The sequence below is a fragment of the Coenobita brevimanus genome, chromosome 57 (genome assembly GCF_032717465.1).
Source record: "Coenobita brevimanus isolate Jiangsu-jjx chromosome 57, ASM3271746v2, whole genome shotgun sequence".
NCBI classification, from domain to species: Eukaryota; Metazoa; Arthropoda; class Malacostraca; order Decapoda; family Coenobitidae; genus Coenobita; species Coenobita brevimanus.
In genome coordinates this window covers 22,728,457-22,750,004 of record NC_137010.1, presented here as the reverse complement: position 1 = coordinate 22,750,004, position 21,548 = coordinate 22,728,457, and the positions used below count along the sequence as shown (strand labels likewise).

Here is a 21,548-nt window from a genome sequence, read left to right as displayed (position 1 = left end):
ATCTCAAGAAACACATAGATAAAATTGAAATAGTTCAAAGGGCCGCTACAAGGTGGGTACCAAGCTTAAGGGATCTAAGCTATGAAGAAAGACTAGAAAAACTGAATCTGCCAACACTACAGGAGAAAAGGAAAGGAGGAGACATCAGTATGCTATATGAATGCATATCAGGGAAGGAGAAAATAGTCATATGAATATACAACCTATGGGGAAGCATCAACAAAAGGACACTGCAAAGAAAAACTGCATAAAAAGAGAGGCGATAAAGACAAGGAAATTTAGTTTTCCAAATAGGGCAATTGATCAATGAAATGCACTACCGAATGAAATAGTGTGCCAAAACAATTCATAAATTTAAGGAGATGTATGATGAAATTGGTTTAAGACACAGGACAGTACGAGCTTGACTCATTCCTGTAAAGATACAATTAGGCCAGAACAATTAGGTAAGAACACACACACACACACACACACACACACACACACACACACACACATACACACACACACACACACAAACAATCATGTGTTACTAATCTATTGAGCTACTATGACAGAGTAACAGACATATTACAGGAAAGAGAAGGATGAGTGGACAGTATCTATTTAGATTTCAAGCAGGCATTTGACATAGTACCACACCAAAGACTTTTATGGAAACTGTACCATCAAGAAGGAATTCGAGGCAAACTGTATTGTTGGATGCAAGATTTTCTCATAAAAAGAGAAATGATAAGAGTACTAAGGGGAAATTACTCATCATGGAAGGAAGTGACTAGCGGAGTTCCACAGGGCTCAGTGCTGGCACCAATCATGTTTTTAGTGTATATAAATGATATAGACAGTAACACTGGAGTTGAAAGCTATCTAAATATGTTTGCAGATGCAAAAATACAAAGGAAAATTACTAACGGACTCGACTCTTGTAAAGAGCTACAAGAAGAACTAAATAAACTACATGAATGGAGTAATACATGGCTAATGGAATTCAATGTGGACAAGTGTCATGTAATTAAGTTTGGTAAAAATGGAAGAAGACCTGATTGGGATCATAAGTTAGGAAATAAAACCCTACACACATCAGACAGAGAGAAGGACCTAGGTGTGATTACACCTCCTTTGTGTGTACAGGCTGAACAGAAGCTGCTAAAATTCGATAGGCTCGCTTAGAGCTGGCCATCGTCGCCTGCCGGCTTGTTTTTGTCATCCTCCACTCACAGGTATAACGTGTTTGCTCCAGCCCAACGAAAATCCCAAATCCATTTTGGAACACTTGATACCCTGGTATAACTAATTTGGTGAGTTAATTTGGCTAGTAGCCAAGAAAATCCATTCCAACCTCATTACTAAGGCTTATCGATTTTCATGTACTCATGACTGTATTCAAGTTGCAGGTGTGACTCAGTTCCGTCAGATGAAAACATTAACCATTACCTCGCCCCTGCAGGTGGTGTCATGCATCCCGGGTCACATAGACGTAAGCGCCGTGTACGATCTGATGCTGGGTGCCTCGGAGGACGAGGGAGGTAGGGGGCGAATGGTGAAGGCCAGTCTGCTTCACCTTGCCATCCACCACAAGGCTCCACATTGCACCAAACTCCTGCTCCACTTAGGGGCTCCCACTGAAGGTAATAAGGGTGGTGGCATTGATGGAAATAGTTGTGGTAGGACTACGTGTGGTTTTTTGGATGTTATTAGTAGTAGTAGTGGTAATAGTTGTAGTAATTGTTGTTATTGTTGTTGTAAAATCATTGGTAGTGGTTGTTTCAGTGCTTTCCCTTTTTTCACAGTCTTGTTTATTTTATAGGAACTAATTTTGTAGTTTAAATTTACGCATGAATTTTAAACTTACGTCATACACACATGAACCGGTATATAAGTTATCAGTTAATAACAGTACTGACGACAAATATAAAAACTTTAATAATGCATGTACATTGCACAAAATCATAAAAACATGCAGTGATGGTATTATAAAACAGAAAACACTGAAAACTAATAAAATAAATAATGGTGAAATAAATGTAACGAAGTAAGCCCGTTGTTTGTGTGCACACATCCTCTCCGGGATTAAAGGCTCTCGCTTAAGGTGGAAGCATGAAATAATGTTAAATTATTGAAAAGCATGTTCGTCGATTCTGTATCAATATCGTGCGGAGATAAGTCAGCTGACACAGTTATTAGCAGGCACATCCAAGAAATAGGTATAGCCATCACTGAACATACTTGGCAAAAGAACAACAGTCATAATGACTTGATTTTCCTGTGTGAAGTCATTAGGAATACATCCAACTGTCAGTTCAGGACCCAGGTCGCTTCTGGTGTTGTCACACCCATACTTAATGGTCATGTTAACCATTATCAGACAGTCAGAGCAGGCGAGGTATACTTCTATCAGTTCAAATCCAGGCATGTTATTCGGGACATTTTAGTGTTTATTCAGCTCAATTAATGTTTATTCAAGCCATTCACATCCAATCTAGCTCAGTCAGATCAGTTCAGGCTCATTCATCGCCATGCAGGATCGATTAGATCCGTCCAGATCCACTTAGGTCATTAGGTTTATCAGTGTCTTTATAGAACAGTCAAGGCCTTCAGATCCATTCGGCCCAGGTCATTTCAGGTCAGTTTAGAGCAATTCAGATCGTATGATGCCCATTTAAGTTCACTCATTAAGGTCCATTCAAGTCCTTCACGTTCATTCATGGTCATTCAGGTTAATTAATTTCTGTTCGGGGTCATTTAGGTCCTTGCAGAGCCTTCATATGTAGTCGGGTTCAGCCAGAGCACCTTCAGGTCCAGCCACATCCATTCAGGTGATCTTGGATCTATTCTAGTAGGACTAATTCTCGTTGACTTCTGCAATGTTCAGACGTAAGTAAACCAGTTTGGGGCTGTTTTAGTTAATTTAGCTTCGTTCAGTTTACTACTGGGTTATTAGGCCTCCGAAGGCATATGCCAGAAATTAGCCCCATGAATGCATTGGAACATGACAGTTCAGGTCTTTGTATTCATTCTGACAGCCCTTGCCAGGATCGGGGTGGAGCTGAAAACCCAGCTCCAAGCAGCACCCCAGTGATGGCCTGTAGCCGCGCAAACCCAAAGACAGCCTGTAGCCGCTCTAATGAGGCGACGGCCTGTAGCCGCACACTGAAGCGACAACCTGTAGCCGTTCCAAGTGATGCTGAGCCTCCCTGCAGAACCCGTGACGGCCTGCAGCCGCACGTGGGGAGAGAATGGTATGACCCCTCTCCTTCTGCAGTTGCCTCGAAGGGCACAACACCAGTGACGGCCTGTAGCCACACCAGTAGACAGGAGATGGCCTATAGCCTGTCCTCGCCTACACATCTCCCTTCATATGGGACTCTGGCGACGGCCTGTAGCCACGCTTCGCCTGCAGTCCTGTCAGGAAGTCAGACCCCAGTTACAGCTGGTAGCTGCACCAACAGGGAAGGGACGGCCTGTAGCCTCCCTCCTCCTGTTGCCCAAGGGACCTTGGCGACGGCCTGTAACCGTGCCAGAGAGGGACGCTACAAAAGTCCCTCACCCCCTGTGACTTCACAACGTGAGGGCGACCTGCACTCAGCCCTGCCCACCGGTGGCAGCCTAGGTTGCACCTCTACTCACCAGAATTGAGGCAACCTGCAGGAGGACTTCCAACTTGAGGACTGGTGGAGAGGCCTTGAGTTGTCCCTGGGGTTGTACTCCATACAGTCAGCACCAGGGGAGGACCCACGCCTGACGGACTCCTGCCGGGAGCGACGCCACAACCCTACCCTGATGGCGGAGCAGCAGGAAGGAGACTGCAGCTGACGGACCCTTGACAACACCCCCAGGACCCCGGGGTGAGACCATTCCCCTCCCCGACGAAGGCGACGCCCTTCCCCCGCCAGGCACCTGCGGGAGTGCCTACAAAGACTGTTTGGCCCCAGCTCTGAAGGCCAGACCCCAGTCCCTAGCCCCGATAGTGATAGGCCCTTCACCATGCCCAATCATAGTCCATGACAAGAGGCGACGCCCCTGTGAGTTGTCTCGTGGCCACGGGACGAAGGGACTCCTGAAGGGACTCCACCAATGACAGGCTGACACCTGTGAGTCCCCAGGCTCCCCCTTCCCCCTCGCCCACCGACCAGTGATCGTGATACATAGTCCCCACAGAGCGGAAGTGAGAGACAAGGACCTAGACTGTGCTCACCTAGTGCAAGTGAACGGTAAAGTTCAGTGCCAGAATAAGAACTATTGTGTCAGTACATAACCACTTTGTGTAAATAAGAGGTAAAGTTCATTGCCAGAATAAGGACTCTTGTGACTGTGCATATCCATTCTGTACGAGTGGGAGACCAAGTCAGTACCAGAATAAGGACTCTTGAACTACTCTGTGTCCATTAAAAACCATACCCCACCCTCTCACTGTGAAACAAGGTGCAAATATAAGGACTGTGAAACTGAGTATCATCCATTTACCCAAACTGAGCATATTGTCTATCTAGTATCCTGTGCGATACACACAACCCATTTTCCAACCTGTGTATTGACTTTGTATAGAATATCGTGTGGATTGTCTGCCCGTTCTGTAGCTAAGAATTTGTTAATATACGTGTAAGGTTGTTGCTCTGTGTTTTTATGTCCTGTTCCTCTCGTACTGTGTCTAAGCTCCGATGTAGAAAGGGAACCCAGCTATACCTTAGGCGTTATTAGGACAGGAAGCCGACCTAAAAACGCCTAGCATAACACTGGTGGACAGCGGTGGTTCCTGACCTGGGCATTTACAGCGAGGAGCAAACAGGGAAATCGTCAAAATGGCAACGAAACTGCACATACAGTTACCCAAATTCAATCAAGAACAGTATGACTTCCACACATATCTATCAAAAGTCAAGCTGCTGCTGGATATCGGGTTCAAGGACGATAGACAGAAGACAGCTGTCACCCTACCACTCCTGGGCAAAGCAGCGGCCAACATCACACCCAAAGTCGTCCCCATGCTGACATGGGTGAACTACACAAAGTTAGTGATTCAAGCCATCATACCTTCTCTGGGGAGAGTAGCGGCATTGTCGCAACTGGATGGTTTAACTTACGACGGCATTCTGGACGATACTTTTATCCAGGCCAGGTGACTCGTCACCACCGCATACCTGGCGACAGATGATGAGACCCAGGAACAACAAACATTCAACACCCTCCTCAGAGTCCTCCCCAGTATGGTCAAGGAGCACCTCATCATACATGACCTGACGGGGGATGTGGACAAGGACATCCAGCTGCTCCGGCGACTCCTAACCTCCCGCTTCACCCCTCAGCAAATCAATGTGGTTAACAAATGCCCCACGAATAAACCAACACCACACAACTCCAGTTCATGCCAGCCCTACATCAGCATCCAACTTACCTAGGGTACACCCCACAAACAAACGCCCCAGCCACAAGGAAAACCAAAACCTTATATCAGTCAACCCCTGGGAGTTCTCCGCGTGCAGCCACCAATATCCACTTCACGACATCCATGAGCAACTCAAAGCTGCATGACACAAACTAACAACCCCAGTCTGACGCAAAATATCATCCCTGGAGAACGAGGGCCCCGAGGACAACACTGCACCAGCCGCAGATACCAATCCTGGGGAAACGGAGCAGGAGGAGGAGGAGATCCCACAACAGCTGGATTTTTAGGACCACCCCTGCACCTCCCCACGGTGGCGGGGGCCACCTCCCATAAATATCGCCCCCCAGTCTACGACAAGATGAGACTGAACGGCGTAAAAGCGAGGCTTCTGGTCGATACGGGAGTGGCCAGGTCTTGCCTTTACAGCCATTTCTACTCCCATCATAAGTCGGCTTTTGGCCCGCTTTTCCCTACGTCAACTCATCTCGTAGATGCAAGGGACAGCCCCCGTGGGGAAACCTGGTCCCTTTGCACCGACACCCACCAGCATGTTTCCACACAACACAAATTCATTGTTTTCGACTCCACATGTCGTGACTACGATGGATATCTGGGACTGGACCTGTCGCAGAAACTACAAACAACCATTGATTGCCACAAGCAGCAGCTCCAGTTCTGGAAGCCCCCAGCCCCTTCCCCCGAACCCCCAACACCATTGTGCACTTGCACACCCCACTTCACACACCCCCAAGAATCACCCCTCCTCGCACCTCCCCCCGCCTCCCGCCTCTCCCAGCCCCTCCCCTGCCCACCCCACCTTCCCTGCCAACACCACCTCCACCATAACAATTCCCCCTCAGCACAAAGCATGGCTACCACTGAACAGGCCCACAGGAGCATCCGTCTTATTCTCCCGACTTGCTACCCGGAACCCTCTCAGCCTGTCTCCTGTCCCCCACCTTCCTCCCCACGCACATTGCGCCAGTCAGAATCGCAAACATCACCACGCCCCCCCTCACGCTACCTAAGGGGCTCGTGGTAGGAGAAATGGAAGAAGCAGAGCCATGCACCACCATCCCCCCATCCTCCTCTGCCCCACTGCCCCCCATACCGACCACCTTTCTCCCCACCAATCAGGAACCCTTTGCCACCTTCTGGACTTTCAGGACCTCTTTGCATCAGGCCCCTCAGATATCTGACACATGAAATACACACCACAGGACCACTGATCCGCCAGCCATCCTGGCGGAAAAACCCAAAACAACGAGCAGAGGAAGACCAGCAGGTCCAGGAAATGCTAGATGCCAGCATGTTTCACCTTCCACCAGCCCTTGGTCCTCCCCAGTCGTCTTTGGCAAGAAAAAGGACAGTACCATGTGATTCTGCATGGATCACTGCTGCTTCAACGACGTAACCATCAAGGATGCCACCCCCCTTCCCAGGATCGACAACTCCCTTGACTCCCTGTACGATGCCACTTGGTTCTCTACCCTAGCTCTCCAATCAGGGTATTGGCAGGTCCCCGTGCACCCAGAGGACAGAGGAAAAACCTCGTTTTCCACCAGTAATGGGAAACATTACGAATTCAATGTCCTGCCATTCAGCCTCTGCAACGCCCTCGCCACCTTTTCCTGACTGATGGAGTCTGTCCTTAGCAGCCTTACCTGGGAAATCTGTCTGGCATACCTGGATGATGTCATCATTTTCATCAAAACATGGGCTGATCACCTCCAGCACCTCAGGAAAGTTTTCCAACGCATCTGCCAGGCAGGCCTCAAGCTCTGGCTTTCCAAGTGTGTCCTGGCCGCATGGACTGTCTCTTTCCTAGGGCACATCATCTCAAATGATGGAATAGCACCTGACCCAGACAAACTGCGCAACACCGTAGATATTCCCCTACCACGAGAAGTCCACGAAGTCTGGGCCTTCCTGGCCTTAACTCGTACTATCGACGCATTGTAAAGGGGTTTGCTAACATTGTCACGCCCCTCAGCGACCTGACCTGGAAGAGAGAACCTTTTACCTGGACCGACGAGCGACGGGCTGCTTTCCAAGAACTCAAGAACAAAGCCGCACCCTTAACCAGGCTGAGCGGAACTATGCCACCACCAAACGGGAGTGCCTGGGCATCATCTGGGCCCTCGAACACTTCTGGGCTTACCTATCCAGAATGAATGTCACGATCATCATGGACCACCAGTCACTCCAATGGGTCTGACAATCAGACACTCACAATGCCCAGCTGATCAGATGGAGAGAGACACTAGAAGAATTTAACTACGAGATATCTTACCACCCTGGCAAGCCCCACACTAATGCCAATGCACTCTCCTGGCTCCCTATCCACGCAGTTCAACATGAACCGGAGCTCCTCCGATGGTGGCACAACAAGGACTGGCTGCTCTGGATCTCACTCCATTTATTCACCAAACTCCACCAGCAGGGCGACCACTTATTTACCCCATTGGGGCACATCATCCTCGACCCCGACACTGCCCTGGACACCATGAGGCACCTCCACTCCAATAACGAGATCCACTTGGGTACGAAGAAACTCCTCCAGGTGTTCAGCAATACCTATTGGACCCCAAGCCCCTCCAAATTGGCCAACCAAATCACCCAGTTCTGCCAAGCCTGTGCATTAGGCAAAGACACCACCCACACAGCCTGCCCTTCGGGGAGCATAACTGCCCACAAACCTTGGCAGTTACTTTCCGTGGATGTAGTAGGGCCTCTGCCACCGAAATCAGGCTACAGATACATCATCACCTTTGTAGATACATATTCCAAATTTATCGTCATATGCCCGGCCAAAGAACACAATGCTGTCACCATGGCCGGCGCCCTGGTCCACCACGTTTTTCCCTACTTTAGAATTCCCCAGGCCCTACACTCGGACAATGCTCCAGAATTCACCAGCACTATATGGCGAGAGCTAGCCAACTTGTTTGGCTATCGCATATCCCACTCCTCTCCATACTGGCCACAGGGAAACGGAGTCTGCGAAAGGAGCTACTGAACCCTCATGAACCAAGTATGCACCCGGATCGAGGGGACTATAAATGAGGACTGGCCAGCACACATTAAAACTGTTCAGTGAGGAATGAACTCCTGTCCCCGAGAGGACAGCACATCCCCTTACAATCGGGTATTTGGGGAAGCACCTCTTCTCCTGCCCCTATGCCGACACCTACAGCCGCCCTCCACACCCCCCACGTTCAACCCTCTCCACCACCTCAAGAGGCAACTGCACCACCTGCAAAACGGCCTTGACTTACAACCAGACACCACCCCCTCCAGCCCCTACAAACCAGGTGATTCTGTGATGATCGCAAAGCTGCCAGTTCCCCACAAACTCTCCCTCTGCTTCATGGGCCCATACTCCAACATCCACGTCCCTAACCCCTACCAAGTAACAATAGATTATAATAACATTCCCCGCACCTACAGAAATCGTCACGTACGCCCGTTCCATGCCACCACTTCCCCTAGCCCTGCCCGGCCGCCTATCCCCAGCACCACCCCACCTCCAACCACCGCCCCCGACCCTCCTTCTGACTCCTACGATTGCTACATCATGCCGTTCTCCTCCCTTCCCTCCTCCCCCTCTCCCTCACCATCAACTCCTTCATCCACCATGATGCATATCACTTCACCTACAGCCTCACCACCGCTGCAAATTCTCCTCCCTGACCAGCCACTCACCCCCCCACCACCACCCCCTTCACCACCCACACCCCACACCGCATCACCTGCTGCCCAGACACCACCACCCAGCCCAAGCACACCAAGACCACCCGAAACCAAGATGCCCTCACACGCCCATATGCTGCCTTCTGCCGCTTACCCCTCCACCACATTTCTCCCCACTACCACATCACACTCCCTCTCCAGACCCCCACCTCAAACACCTCCATCCAACACCACCCCTCCCAACACCACACCACGTGCAACCAGAGCACCATGAGGCCGCACTCCTACCTCACCACGCACGCCCACCCTGAAAACCACCATCACCCGCTCTGGCTGCCCTTCATGTCCTCCTGCAACATACACTGTGGCACTCCTATCTCACCTCCACCACAGGAACCAACCATCCCCAGCCTTCACACCCACAGCATGACCACTATCACCCTCATGCTACATCAGGCCCAAATTCCACCCACCCCTATCCCGGGGGAAAACACCGGCGCTTCACCGCGGCATAAAACCACCGCCACCTCCCCAGTCGCCAGCATTCAACTTGGTTCCCTAGCAGAACAACCACCTTCGACCATGAGAATACGGCACGCCACCTGGGCACCAACCCCCAGCAGGAAACACCGCATCCATGGACCCCATCATCTCCTCCAGCTCCTTCGCACAGCCTCCCAACCCTCCACCCACTTCCTCACATGTACCCCTCACCTTGACGAAAACCTGGCAACGACGCAATGGAACACCCTCCTGCAACATCTAACACTAGCCCACAACACCAGCACCACCAAGACCTACCACCTCCAGCCACAGGGACGTGACTTTTTCCCTGAAGACGGTGGTGAAATACCGGCCGTAGCGACCGAGGACACCACTACACCCCCAGAAGGAGACTATGGAGGGGTATATGGCACGCACACAATGTCTGTACAATATGGACATAAGTCCCACTGGGCCGCGCGCCCCTGTTCCTCGGAGTGCACCCGGCCTGACCACCCCAGTCCGAGTACACTACCTTTTGGCCGGGCCAGCCCTAGCCAGGATCGGGGTGGAACTGAAAACCCAGCTCCAAGCAGCACCACGCCAACCCAGAGACGGCCTGTAGCCGCTCTAATAAGGCGACAGCCTGTAGCCGCACCCTTGTGATGGTCTGTAGCCACACACTGAAGCAACGGCCTGTACCTGTACCCAAAAGGAGATGGCCTGCAGCCGCTCCAAGTGCTGCTGAACCCCCCTGCAGAACCCATGACAGCCTGCAATGGCACGTGGGGAGAGAAGGGTATGCCCCCTCTCCTTCTGCAGTTGCCTCAAAGGGCACGACACCGGTGACGGCCTGTAGCTGCACCAGTGTACAGGAGACGGCCTGTAGCTGCTCCTCACCTACATGTCGCCCTGCATACAGGACACCGATGACGGCCTGTAGCCGCGCTTCACCTGTGGTCCCATCAGGAAGTCAGACCCCAGTGACGGCTGGTAGCCACACTGACAGGGAAGGGACAGCCTGTAGCTGCCCTCCTCCTGTTGCCCAAGGGACCTTGGCGATGGCCTGTAGCTGCACCAGGGAGGGACACTACAAAAGTTCCTCATCCCCTGTGACTTCACAACGTGAGGGCCACCTACACTCAGCCCTGCCCACCGGTGGCGGCGTAGGTCGCACCTCCACCCACCAGGATCGAGGCAACCTCCAGGAGGAAGAGGACTTCCAACTCAAGGACAGGTGGAGAGGCCTTGAGTTGTCCCTGGGGTTTTACTTCATACAGTCAGCACCAGGGGAGGACGCATGCCTTACGGACTCCTACCGGGAGCGACTCTGCAGCCCTACCCTGACGGCGAAGCAGCAAGAAGGAGACCGCAGCCCCCAGGATCCTGGGGCGAGACCTCTCTTCTCCCCGATGAAGGCAACGCCCTTCCCCCATCAGGCGCCTTTGGGAGTGCCTACAAAGACTGTTTGGCCCCAGCCCTGAAGGCCAGACCCCAGTCCCTAGCCCCCATAGCGAGGGACTCTTCACCATGCCCAATCACAGTCCCTGACGAGAGGCGACACCCCTGCGAGTTGTCCCATGGCCACGGGATGAAGGGACTCCTGAAGGGACTATGCCAATGCCAGGCCGACACCTGTGAGTCCCCAGACTTTCCATTCCCCCTCGCCCACCAACCAGTGACCCACAGAGCGGAAGTGGGAGACAAGGACCGAGACTGTGCATATCCACCTTGTGCAAAGCGAGAGGTAAAGTTCAGTGTCAGAATAAGAACTCTTGTGACAGTGAATATCCATTCTATACGAGTGGGAGACCAAGTTAGTGCCAGAATAAGGACTTGAACTATTCTGTGTCCATTTAAAACATCATACCCCACCCTCTCTCTGTGAAAGTAGGTGCAAATATAAGGACTGTGAAACTGTGTATCACCCATTTACCCAAACTGAGCATATTGTCTATCTTGTATCCTGCGTGATACAACCCATTTCCCAGCCTGTGCACTGACTTTGTATAGAATATCATGTGGATTGTCTGCCCGTTCTGTAGCTAAGAATTTGCTAAAGCTCAGTGTTTTTATACCCTGTTCCTCTCATCCTGTGTCTAAGCTCCGGTCAAGGAAGGGAACCCAGCTATACCTTAGGCATTATTAGGATGGGAAGTCGACCTACAAACACCTAGCACAACAATAATAAAGTGCTGGGTATAGTCACCGAGGCATCAAAACACTCCCAGGAGGAGCCTACGTAGGGGCAGACAGGGCGCGGCCCAACTCCGGGCAACAGGGACATCCTTCTAAGCCACGCGCCCCTATGACCCCGAACTCACCCACTGCCACCATAGCAGGAAACGGAGACTACCTTGCGGGTGAGCTGATCCTCGACAGGATCAGGGAGGAGCTACTTCCTAAGCTCCAAGCAGCACCCAGCGATGACCAGCAGCTGCGCCCTTTGTGAGATGGCCAGAAGCCACTCAGACCTTCAGGAGACAGCCAGTAGCTGCTCAGAAGGCTTCCCTGAGACGACCTGCATCCTCTCTGCCCTTCAGGAGATGGCCGGTAGATGCTCCCCTCTAAGAGTCATGGCCTGTAGCCGGGCTTGGGCGATGGCCGGTAGCCGCGCCCTTAAAAGGCCATGGCCTGTAGCCGGGCCACAGAGCAGGAGACGGCCGGTAGCCGCTTCCCCATCAAGTGCTGCTATACTCCCCTATAGGAACCAGCAACGGCTGGTAGCCACACTGGGGAAAGAAGGGTACATACCCTCTCCTCCTGTGGTTGCCTCAGAGGACAAGACACAAGCGACGGCCAGTAGCCGCGCCCACTGGCAGGAGACAGCTGGTAGCCGCTCCTCATCAGCACATCATCCTTCACATGGGACTTCAGTGATGGCCAGTAGCCGCACCGAAAGGCAAGTGACGGCCGGTAGCCACACTTTGCCTGCATCCCCGTCAGGGAGTCGGGCCCAGACGACAGCCGGTAGCCACCCTCGTTTCATTGCCCACGGAAACCCGGTGACAGCTGGCAGCTGCGCCGGAGAGGTGCACCAAAGCCCCTCACTATGAGAGGGCATTCTGCCATCAGATCTGCCAACAGGCAGGGGCACAGACAACCCTACTGTCCACCAACAGGAAGGCAACCTTCAGGAGGAAGGCCTCAGCCCTGCAGACCTGTGGAGAGGCCCTGTGCTATCTTCAGGTTATTCTTCATCCAGCTGGCTCCGGAGGGACCCTACCTGATGGACTCTGATGGAGGCCAACACTGCAGCCCACTCCTGATGGCATCCCAGATGGCAGGAGACCATAGCCGATGGGCCCCTAAGGCCTCCCCCAGGACCCCCAGGCGAGACCTTTCCCCACCCCAACGCAGACAACACTCATCCTCTGTCAGGTGCCTGAGTGAGTGCTCTAGGGAAATCTTTGGCCCCAGTCCCGAGGGCCGTACTCCAGTTCCCAGCCCCGACAGTGTGGGTCCCTTTGCCGCACACAGCCCTGGATGAGAAAGAACGCCCCTACAAGTGATCCTCTGGCCGCAGGACACAGAGGCCCCTGGCGAAGCTCAGCCCCTATCAGGGGCCAGGCTGTGAGCTCTCCAGCCACCCTCTGCCAATGCCGCCACGCAACCCAGTCCCGACAGTGACAGTGGAAGTGCAGTGACAGTGAAACAGTGACCTAGACAGGGGGTAGTGTGTTAAGATATTATAGGTAAACTAAGCCCAAGATCTATCAGTGCTATAATGACGGAAGTGTAGGCCAACAGTGAAACAGTGACAGAGTGAGGGAAGCCGAGCAGTGATTACAGTGACCTCAGTACATGTGTATCTTGGCACTAGTAATGTACTTCTTTCGTGACATATGACCTATAGGCGAACTGCCCATTCTAATCAGTGTACATTTCCCTCAAAGTGACAGTGACCGATTCCCCTGCCCAATACCATAAGTTCTGTTCATTGTGCTATTCACTTTAATCCCGAACTATTGTCCAAACAGTATCCTGCGACATACTACCACCCCTGGTAGCAGATTTTGAAAGGTGTCTGGGTTACGAGAAAATCTGCGAGAACTTTTGTGATCTGCATACGAGGTTTTGATAAGTGGTATTCTGGAGAGTGTTATACGACAGTGTTAAGACCAACACCAGGTTGCGCCAGCGCAACTGTTCGCCAATCAAGGAGCGGAAGGTTTCTCTATTTAAACCTGAGTAACCAATCACAGTACACCGGAGTATGACGTCATAGTGGTAGGAGACGATGTTTCCACACCGCCAGTCATAATTTCCAAGACAGTTTTGAAGCAGTGGAAGACCACCAAAATATTATGTACAGAAGGGCAGTGAACTTATCAGAGGAAGAAATTAGTGCGCATTCATAATTTTTTCAACATTGTGTCATGTAGGCTATCACCATATTTTAGATGAATTTCTTCTTAACACTGGCTTCTTTAATCGAATTTTTGTGAACATTATATCAATAGGCTATAATTTGTTTGTAGTAAAGGCAATATCGGCCGACAATGCTAGTTTTACCACATATGTCGAAGTAGTACTTTCTCCGTCATAGTATTCTGGCATCTTCTACGATGGTCTGTGCCACTTGTACTTATTATTTTTTGAAAAATCGCAACAGTTGTATGCACTTAAGGATTAATTGATGCATGATTTAATTCTGAGGATTTGGGGGATGTCTGAGCTACAACATTTGTTATGCTGTGTGTTTTTAAGTCGACTTCTCGTCTTAAGAACACCAGCTACTGAGCGGGGTCCTCTTTCCGGACCGTAAGTAAAGCACCAACAGAGGAACAGGACATAAAAACCAGGCAGTACACCTTAACACATCTATTACTTTAATTCTGACACCGTGACAATATAGACAAAGAGATATTGGATACTGGTAAAAGACAGGGAATAAAGAATTAGCCTTTAATACACTAGACAAAATGGCACACACAGTAAGTTACTATTCACTTGTACAGGGATATTTAGTATGGATATTACAGTACCCGAATAATATACTTTGGCAGAGATGGCGTTTAATTCACTGAGTCGGTTTCATTGTGGGAGGACGGGATCAGGAGTGGGGGAAACGAATAGTACCATAAGTGGGTAGAATGCAGGTCGCGTCACTTGCGGGAGTTACTTAGTCCCAGTAGCACTGAATCACAGGTTTCTAATGAGCCCCGCGCGCACCTGCTCTAACCCACGTTTTCTTTACGCCCTCCTGTATGCGGTCTTTTCTGTTCTGCCAAGTATCGGGTCACTGTACACTGAATGGGTCTATAGTTATTCACTTTTCATTCGGGCCATACTTTATTCTCTCTCACTATACACTACTCTGGTGATTGTTCACTATATCATTGTCACTACATACCCGTATTTCCTTTGGGTACCACTGCGCGTCCTGGGCGTGAGAGAGAGGCCCTACGGGGAGCCCTTCTGAAGGGGGCAGCGCACTGTCCGTAGGGTCATCACTGCCCGGGTGGTAGTCGTCGTTGGGGTGCAGGGAGGCCCTTCACTCTGGGGGCCTCGACCTGAGAGGCGGCCCTCACACTGGGGCCGCATCGGTGGGGTGCAGGGAGGCCCTCCAGTCTGGGGGCCTCGACCTGTAGTCGTTGTCGGGGTGCAGGGAGGCCCTTCACTCTGGGGGCCTCGACCTGAGAGGCGGCCCTCACACTGGGGCCGCGTCGATGGGGTGCAGGGAGGCCCTCCGATCTGGGGGCCTCGACCTGTGGAGTGGCCCTCGGGGCTGGGGCCAAACAGCTGCAGGAGGCGGGCCTGGCGCCTCTGGCTCCTAGGAGAGAGAGAGCCTGGGTGGTCTGGGCCTGGGGGCTCCTGGCCAGACCTGGGAGTCCGGGGGCTGCGGCTGCCTGCAGGAAGGAGCGCCGTCAGGGTTGGACTGCGGCGTCGCCTCCATCGGGTGTCCGTCAGGGACAAGGACCTCCTAGGGGTAAGTGGTAGGGTTTGGACTGGGCCACGCCACCACTCCGCCAGCACCTCTGGGGAATCGCTCCGGTGGGGAGACAAAGGGCGACCCACGCAGCCAAGAGGAAAGGGGTTGGCCGGGCAAGGGACCTCCTGCTCCGGGAGAACGAATGAGGGGTGTACGGTGGCCACGCCCTCCCCGTCACGTACGGTGGCCGTGAATGCATTCTGTGACTCCTAGGGCTCGCAGCTGAAGGGCGTACGGTGGCCTCTCCTTCCCCGTCACGTACGGTGGTCGTGAACGTGGTGCTGCTCCCGAAGGAGGAAGAGGCAGGAGAGGGGTGCACAGGGGCAGCGTCCTCTCCGGTGCGTGTTGAGGCCGTAGCCGAGGGTCTGCTTACCTTGTCACGCACTAAGGCCGTAGCCGTATGCCTGCCCACCTGCTGGGAAGTAACTGAAGGGCGTACGGTGGCCGCTCCTTCCCCGTCACGTACGGTGGCAGTGAATGCGGTGTTACTCCCACAGGAGGAAAAGGCAGGAGAGGGGTGCACGGGGTCAGCGCCCTCTCCAGTACGTGCTAAGGCCGTAGCTGAGGGTCCCCTTACCCTCTCACGCATTAAGGCCATAGCTGTGGGCCTACCCACCTGGTGGGAAGCAGCTGAAGGGCGTATGGTGGCCGCTCCTTCCCCGTCATGTACGGTGGCCGTGAACGTGGTGTTGCCCCCACAGGAGGAAAAGGCAGGAGAGGGGTGCACAGAGGCAGCGCCCTCTCCGGTACGTGCTAAGGCCATAGCCGAGGGTCTGCTTACCCTTGCATGCACTAAGGCCATAGCCGTGGGCCTGCCTGCCCTTCGGGAAGTAACTGAGGCGTTGCTCCCATAGGAGGTAATAGTGGATGAGAGGCGTACAGTGGCCGCTCCCTCCCCGTCACGTACGGTGGATGTGAATGCGGTTCCTCTATTCCTCTCTCTGCCAGTCGGGGTGCATTCAATTACTAACGCCCAAAGGCCGTCCCCAAAGGTGGCTGTGACTGAGGGGCATATGGTGGCCGCTCCCTCCCCCTTCACATACGGTGGCCGTGATAGCGGTGTCACAGGGGGAAACAACTGAAGGGCGTACGGTGGCCGCTCCTTCCCCGGTACGTACGGTGGCCGTACCGCAGTGTTGCCTGGGACTGACTCTGGATCAGCCCCACCCCGAACCTGCCGAGGGTTGCCCCGCCGGCAGGATCGTTGCCTTTTGCTGCTCACCTGGTGTTGTGACGGTTGCGGGGAAGAGGGGCTCTGGAAATAGGTGTCCTGGTGACCCTTTTGTCCTGGGTCACTAACCCCGCCCTGGTGTCCTCCTGGGGTGGTGGTGTGGTATGGTGGTGGCTCGGTGGTGGGGTGGGGGGTGGCGGGGTGAGTGGCCCGGCGGCGGAGGGTATATCACCACCCTCCGTCTTGAAAAAGTCACGGCCCTGTGGCTGGAGGTGGTATGTTGTTGTGGTGGACGTTTAGTGGGCCGCGGTGAGGTGTCGGAGGATGTTGGTCCAGTGGAGGGTGGTGGGGTTCAGCTCTCGGTGTGGATGGAGAGTAAGCCGGAGGGAGGATGGGCAGTCTGTCCGGTGGAGGATTCGGAGAAGCTGGTGTGTTGCCCTAAGCCTGACCTGTGGGCGGTCGTGGGGCTGCCTGTGGATCAGGTAGATACTCATCTTGGGTGGTTGTGTGTGGTGCGGAGGTAGGAGGCGAATGCTGGTGAGTGAGGGGAGTGTGGGGGTTTTATGGGGTCCGGGTGGGTGGGAAGAGCGTTGGGCTTTGGGGAATTGGGATTTGGGGATATTCCATTTTGCTTGGTGGAGGTGTAAGATGATGGGGGTGGTGTTTGGGGTGGGTTGAGGTGGTGAGTAGGGGGTTTTGTGGGTGGTGGGTGGTGGGGTTGGAGGGTGGTCAAGACAGGTGTCCCGATCTGGTGGTGGTGGTGGTGAGGGTTGGTGTTGGTGGTGAAGGTGGGCGAGCACGTGGTGGTAAGGGGGTATGGACGGAGGCGGGTGGGGTAGCGGGAGGGGGTGCAGTGTGTCGTGTGTAGTGAGAATGGTCGTGGGGTAAGGGGGGTGGAGGGGGGGGACTGCGGGTGCACGTGGTGGAGTGGTTGCGCGTGGTAGGTTGGGCAGTGGTGTAGTGGGTGGGGTGGTGCCTTGGCGGTTGTGCGGGTGATGGGTGGTGGGTGAGGGTGGCGTGGTGGTGTCGGGCGTTGGTAGGCTGAGTTGGTGTGATGGAGGTTGCATTATGGGCGGTGATGGCGGTGGTGCAGGATCTGGTGGTTGAGAGGTGGGGTTATGTGTGGGTAGGTCAGGGGTGAGGTTGTGGGGTTGGGGTTGGTGTCATCGTGGGGGGTTGGGGTGGTGGGGGTGGGTGAAGTGAGAGGCGGCATGCTTGTGGGGGAAGTGGAGGGTGGGGGTGAGAAGGAGTAGGAGTAGGAGTCAGGGGGGTAATTCTGAGGTGTGTGTGGAGAGGTGCGGGGCGCGCGGGTGTGAGGGTGGTCATTGTTGGAGGGGTGGAATGGGCACACGTGACGATTTCGGTAGGTGCGTGGTTGTTCGTGGTGGTCTATGACAACCTGGTAGGGGTTAGGGACTTTGATGATTTTGAAGGGGCCATCAAACCTGGGGGAAGTCTTGGTGGGGATGGGCAGGTGTGCAACCGCTACTGAGTCACCCGGTTTGTAGGAATTGGAGGGGTTGGAGTCTGGTGTAAGGTCCTGCTGGGATTGGAGGTGGTGGAGGCGTCATTTAAGGTGGTGGAGGGGGTCGGTAGAGGAGGGGGGGTTGGTGGGTGTAGGTGGTGGTGGAGGGGTAGGAGGAGTGGGGATTCCCCGAATACTCGCTCGTGTGGGGTTACGCCATCATCCCGTGGGCAGGTATTAAGCCCCCATTGAACAATTTTGATGTGGGCGGGCCAATCGTCACTGCCTGTCTGCAGGATTCTGGTCCTGATTTGATTGAGGAGGGATCGATGGCTCCTCTCGCATACGCTGTTACCTTGGGGCCAGTAGGAGGATGAGTGGGAGATTAGGTAGCCAAATATTTTGGCTAGTTCATCCCAGATTTTTGCTGTGAATTCAGGGGCATTGTCCGAGTGTAGGGCTTGTGGGATGCCAAAATACGGGAAGACGTGGCAGACCAGGGCGTCGGCAACTGTTACGGCATTATGATCTTTGGCAGGACAAGCGATGACGAATTTCGAGTAGATGTCGACGAACGTGATGATATATTTGTACCCTGATTTTGGTGTGAGGGGGCCGACGATGTCGAGGGAAAGCAGCTGCCACAGTTTTTGTGCAGTTAATTTGCCTGATGGGCCGGGGGTGCGCGTGATGTCCTTTGCTAAACCACAGGCGCGGCATGCTTGGATGATGTTTTTAGCAATGGTGGATGGGTTGGCTGTCCAATACATGTCAGAGAACGCTTGTATGAGCTTTTTGATGCCGAGGTGGATGCCGTCATTGGCGTGGAGGTGTATCATAGCGTCATGAGCTGAGACGGGGTCGAGGATGATGTGGCCATCTGAGTCATACAGGTGTTCGCCGTGGAGGTGTAACCTGGCGAATGTACGTGGCGGGATCCAGGTAGGGCGTTGCTTGTCCTTCCACATTTGAATCAAGTCTGGTTTTGGGCGGACGGCATTGATGGGTAGACGGGAGAGGGCGTCGGCGTTAGTGTGGAGTTTGCCTGGGCGGTATAAGATTTCAAAATCGAATTCTTCGAGAACTAACTTCTATATCTTTTACTAATTTAGTCTGCTCCCTGACCAAAGATGAAGAGGGCGGGGTGGCTCAGAGGTAGAGCGTCCGACTCGCAACCGCAAGGTTGCGAGTTTAAACCTCTCATGGGTAACCGTTGGCTGGAGTGGTAGCGCGCTGCTGTAACTTAGTGGGGCTATATGGCAACAGTTGCCTAGCTCGGGGATGACGATCAAATCACCAAAGATGATGTTTTTCTGTCCCTCAAAGATATTCCCAAAAAGCAATAGAAACGACAATGTAGGGAATGTATCTTAATTTCCAGTCAATAAATATTATAAAGTGCTAATAGGCAGGCTACATAATTTCATATATACCAAAAAAGGCATAAACTCACTGCTCTATACAGAATCACAATCGGAACTAATCTATTTCATGTGAATTCTACCACCACATATATATCTCATACTATTCTGAGAGAATTCACATGAATTCTTCTTCCAGTTTTACACGAGATCTTCTCAGCTAAGTTTCCACGTGGAAAAGATGTAGAAATCTGGTGAATACTGGTGTACACGAGATTTCACCAAATATCCATGACTAAAAGATGTGGAATTCACGAGCTGTGCCCACTGGGCAGGATCGACTTTCAGCTAGACCAGTGATTAATTTGTTATGTTTGAAGTTTGGATATTAAAATGCCGGGAATAGTGACTGAGGGCAACACGACACTCCTGGGAGGAGCCTGTGGAGGAGCAGCAGAGCGCGACCGGACCCCGGGCGACAGGGACATAAGTCCGCCTGGGCCGCGCGCCCCTATGACCTGGAACTCGCCCGCCCCCACCAGAGCAGGAAAAGGAGACTATCTTGTGGGCGAGCTGACCCTTGACAGGATCGGGATGGAGCTACTCCAATAGCTCAAGGCATCACCTCTGTGATGGCTGGTAGCTGCGGCCTTCAAGAGCCGGCCAGAAGCCGCTCAAACCTCCTTCAGGAGAAGGCCAGTAGCCGCTCAGAAGGTATTCAAGAGACGGCCAGAAGCCTCTCAAACCTCCTTTAGGAGACAGCCTGCAGCCACTTGGGAGGCAAACAGCAGATGGCTGGTAGCCGCTCCTGCTTTCCCCAGGACACGGCCAGTAGCCGCTCGGAGGGTGCTGTTAAGACGGCTGGTAGCCGCTGACCCCCCTTCAGAAGATGGCCGGTAACCACTCCCGCCTTCATCAGGAGACAGCTGGCAGCCACTCTGAAGGTGGCCTTGAGACCGCCGGTAGCCGCTCGCCCCTCCTTCAGGAGATGGCCAGTAGCCACTCCCACCATCGTCAGGAGATGGCCAGTAGCCACTCTGAAGGTGCCCCTGAGATGGCCAGTAGCCGCTCATCCCTCCTTCAGGAGATGGCCAGTAGCCTGTTATGGTGCCGGACATCATTTCCATGATGAGTTGTAGTCTCACACTGTTTTTACATATTACATACAAAGGTGTTTAGACATAAAGAGTGTGTAATACAGAAGATAATCAGTCAAACACTATCTTACTGTAAAGTGTGGCATGGGAAAGGATGAGTGTCCAGACTTGCAAAGCCCAGCATTTTCTATCATAAACAACGAGGGTAAGGGAAAGCGATAGAGAAATATGAATTGTATATATGTTTAAAGTCTTGGGGAAACATTTACTCTGTTGGTATAATTTAATGTAATCAATACTATTTTATTGAGGCGTATAATGTGCATGGTTGAGTTGTGATTTACTTCTGGTTATGTATAAATCCCAGTTGTCCGTGGAGTTTGGCACCTCTATATTCATGCTGACCTAGGGCCACTTCCAGTGGGGAAGCCAGCCAGCTACAGCAGAACGCACTTATCATTCAAACGAGAGGGACATATTACTCTGAGTTCTCTCTGTGTCGCAGTTGTATCTTTCTGTGACCAATAAAGAGAGATAAATCTGCTCAGTTTTCTGTCACCTACACGTGCTACCTACCATTCCTTCAACAGGATCTGCACCGATTCCCACCATTTGCTGTCTGTGAGAAAGACATTGGAGGAGAGCAACTCTGTGGTGGAGAGTGTCAGCCAGAAGTGACTTCAACCGGGCGGAACATTATATCTTGATAACCTGCTTGGAACAGTGCAGTTGCGCCTAAGCTGATACATAATATTGGTGTTGAGTACTGGGATACGAAAAGGTGCTAAAGGGATTTGTGCAGTGAAACCCCTTGCAACCGCTAGTGATCCTGCAGGTGAAACAGAAAATCTTACTCTCACTGTTGCAGCGGGACTAATTGTGGAGCGAGTTAGTGGAGCAGATAATATATCGGGGTACTGAATCTCGTTCTCTCTTATCTCCGCCTGGGCGAGATAT

General features: G+C 52.6%; 1 protein-coding gene across 1 annotated transcript in view; it reads left to right on the top strand.

Moving 5' to 3' along the window:
• LOC145401927 (uncharacterized) overlaps positions 1–21,548 on the top strand; it is a 56,450-nt gene that overhangs the window by 17,791 nt on the left and 17,111 nt on the right. The window contains exon 3 of the mRNA XM_080274032.1: positions 1,448–1,628. Within this exon, the coding sequence (XP_080130158.1) occupies positions 1,448–1,628 (181 nt within the window). The remainder of the gene's footprint in view (positions 1–1,447; positions 1,629–21,548) is intronic.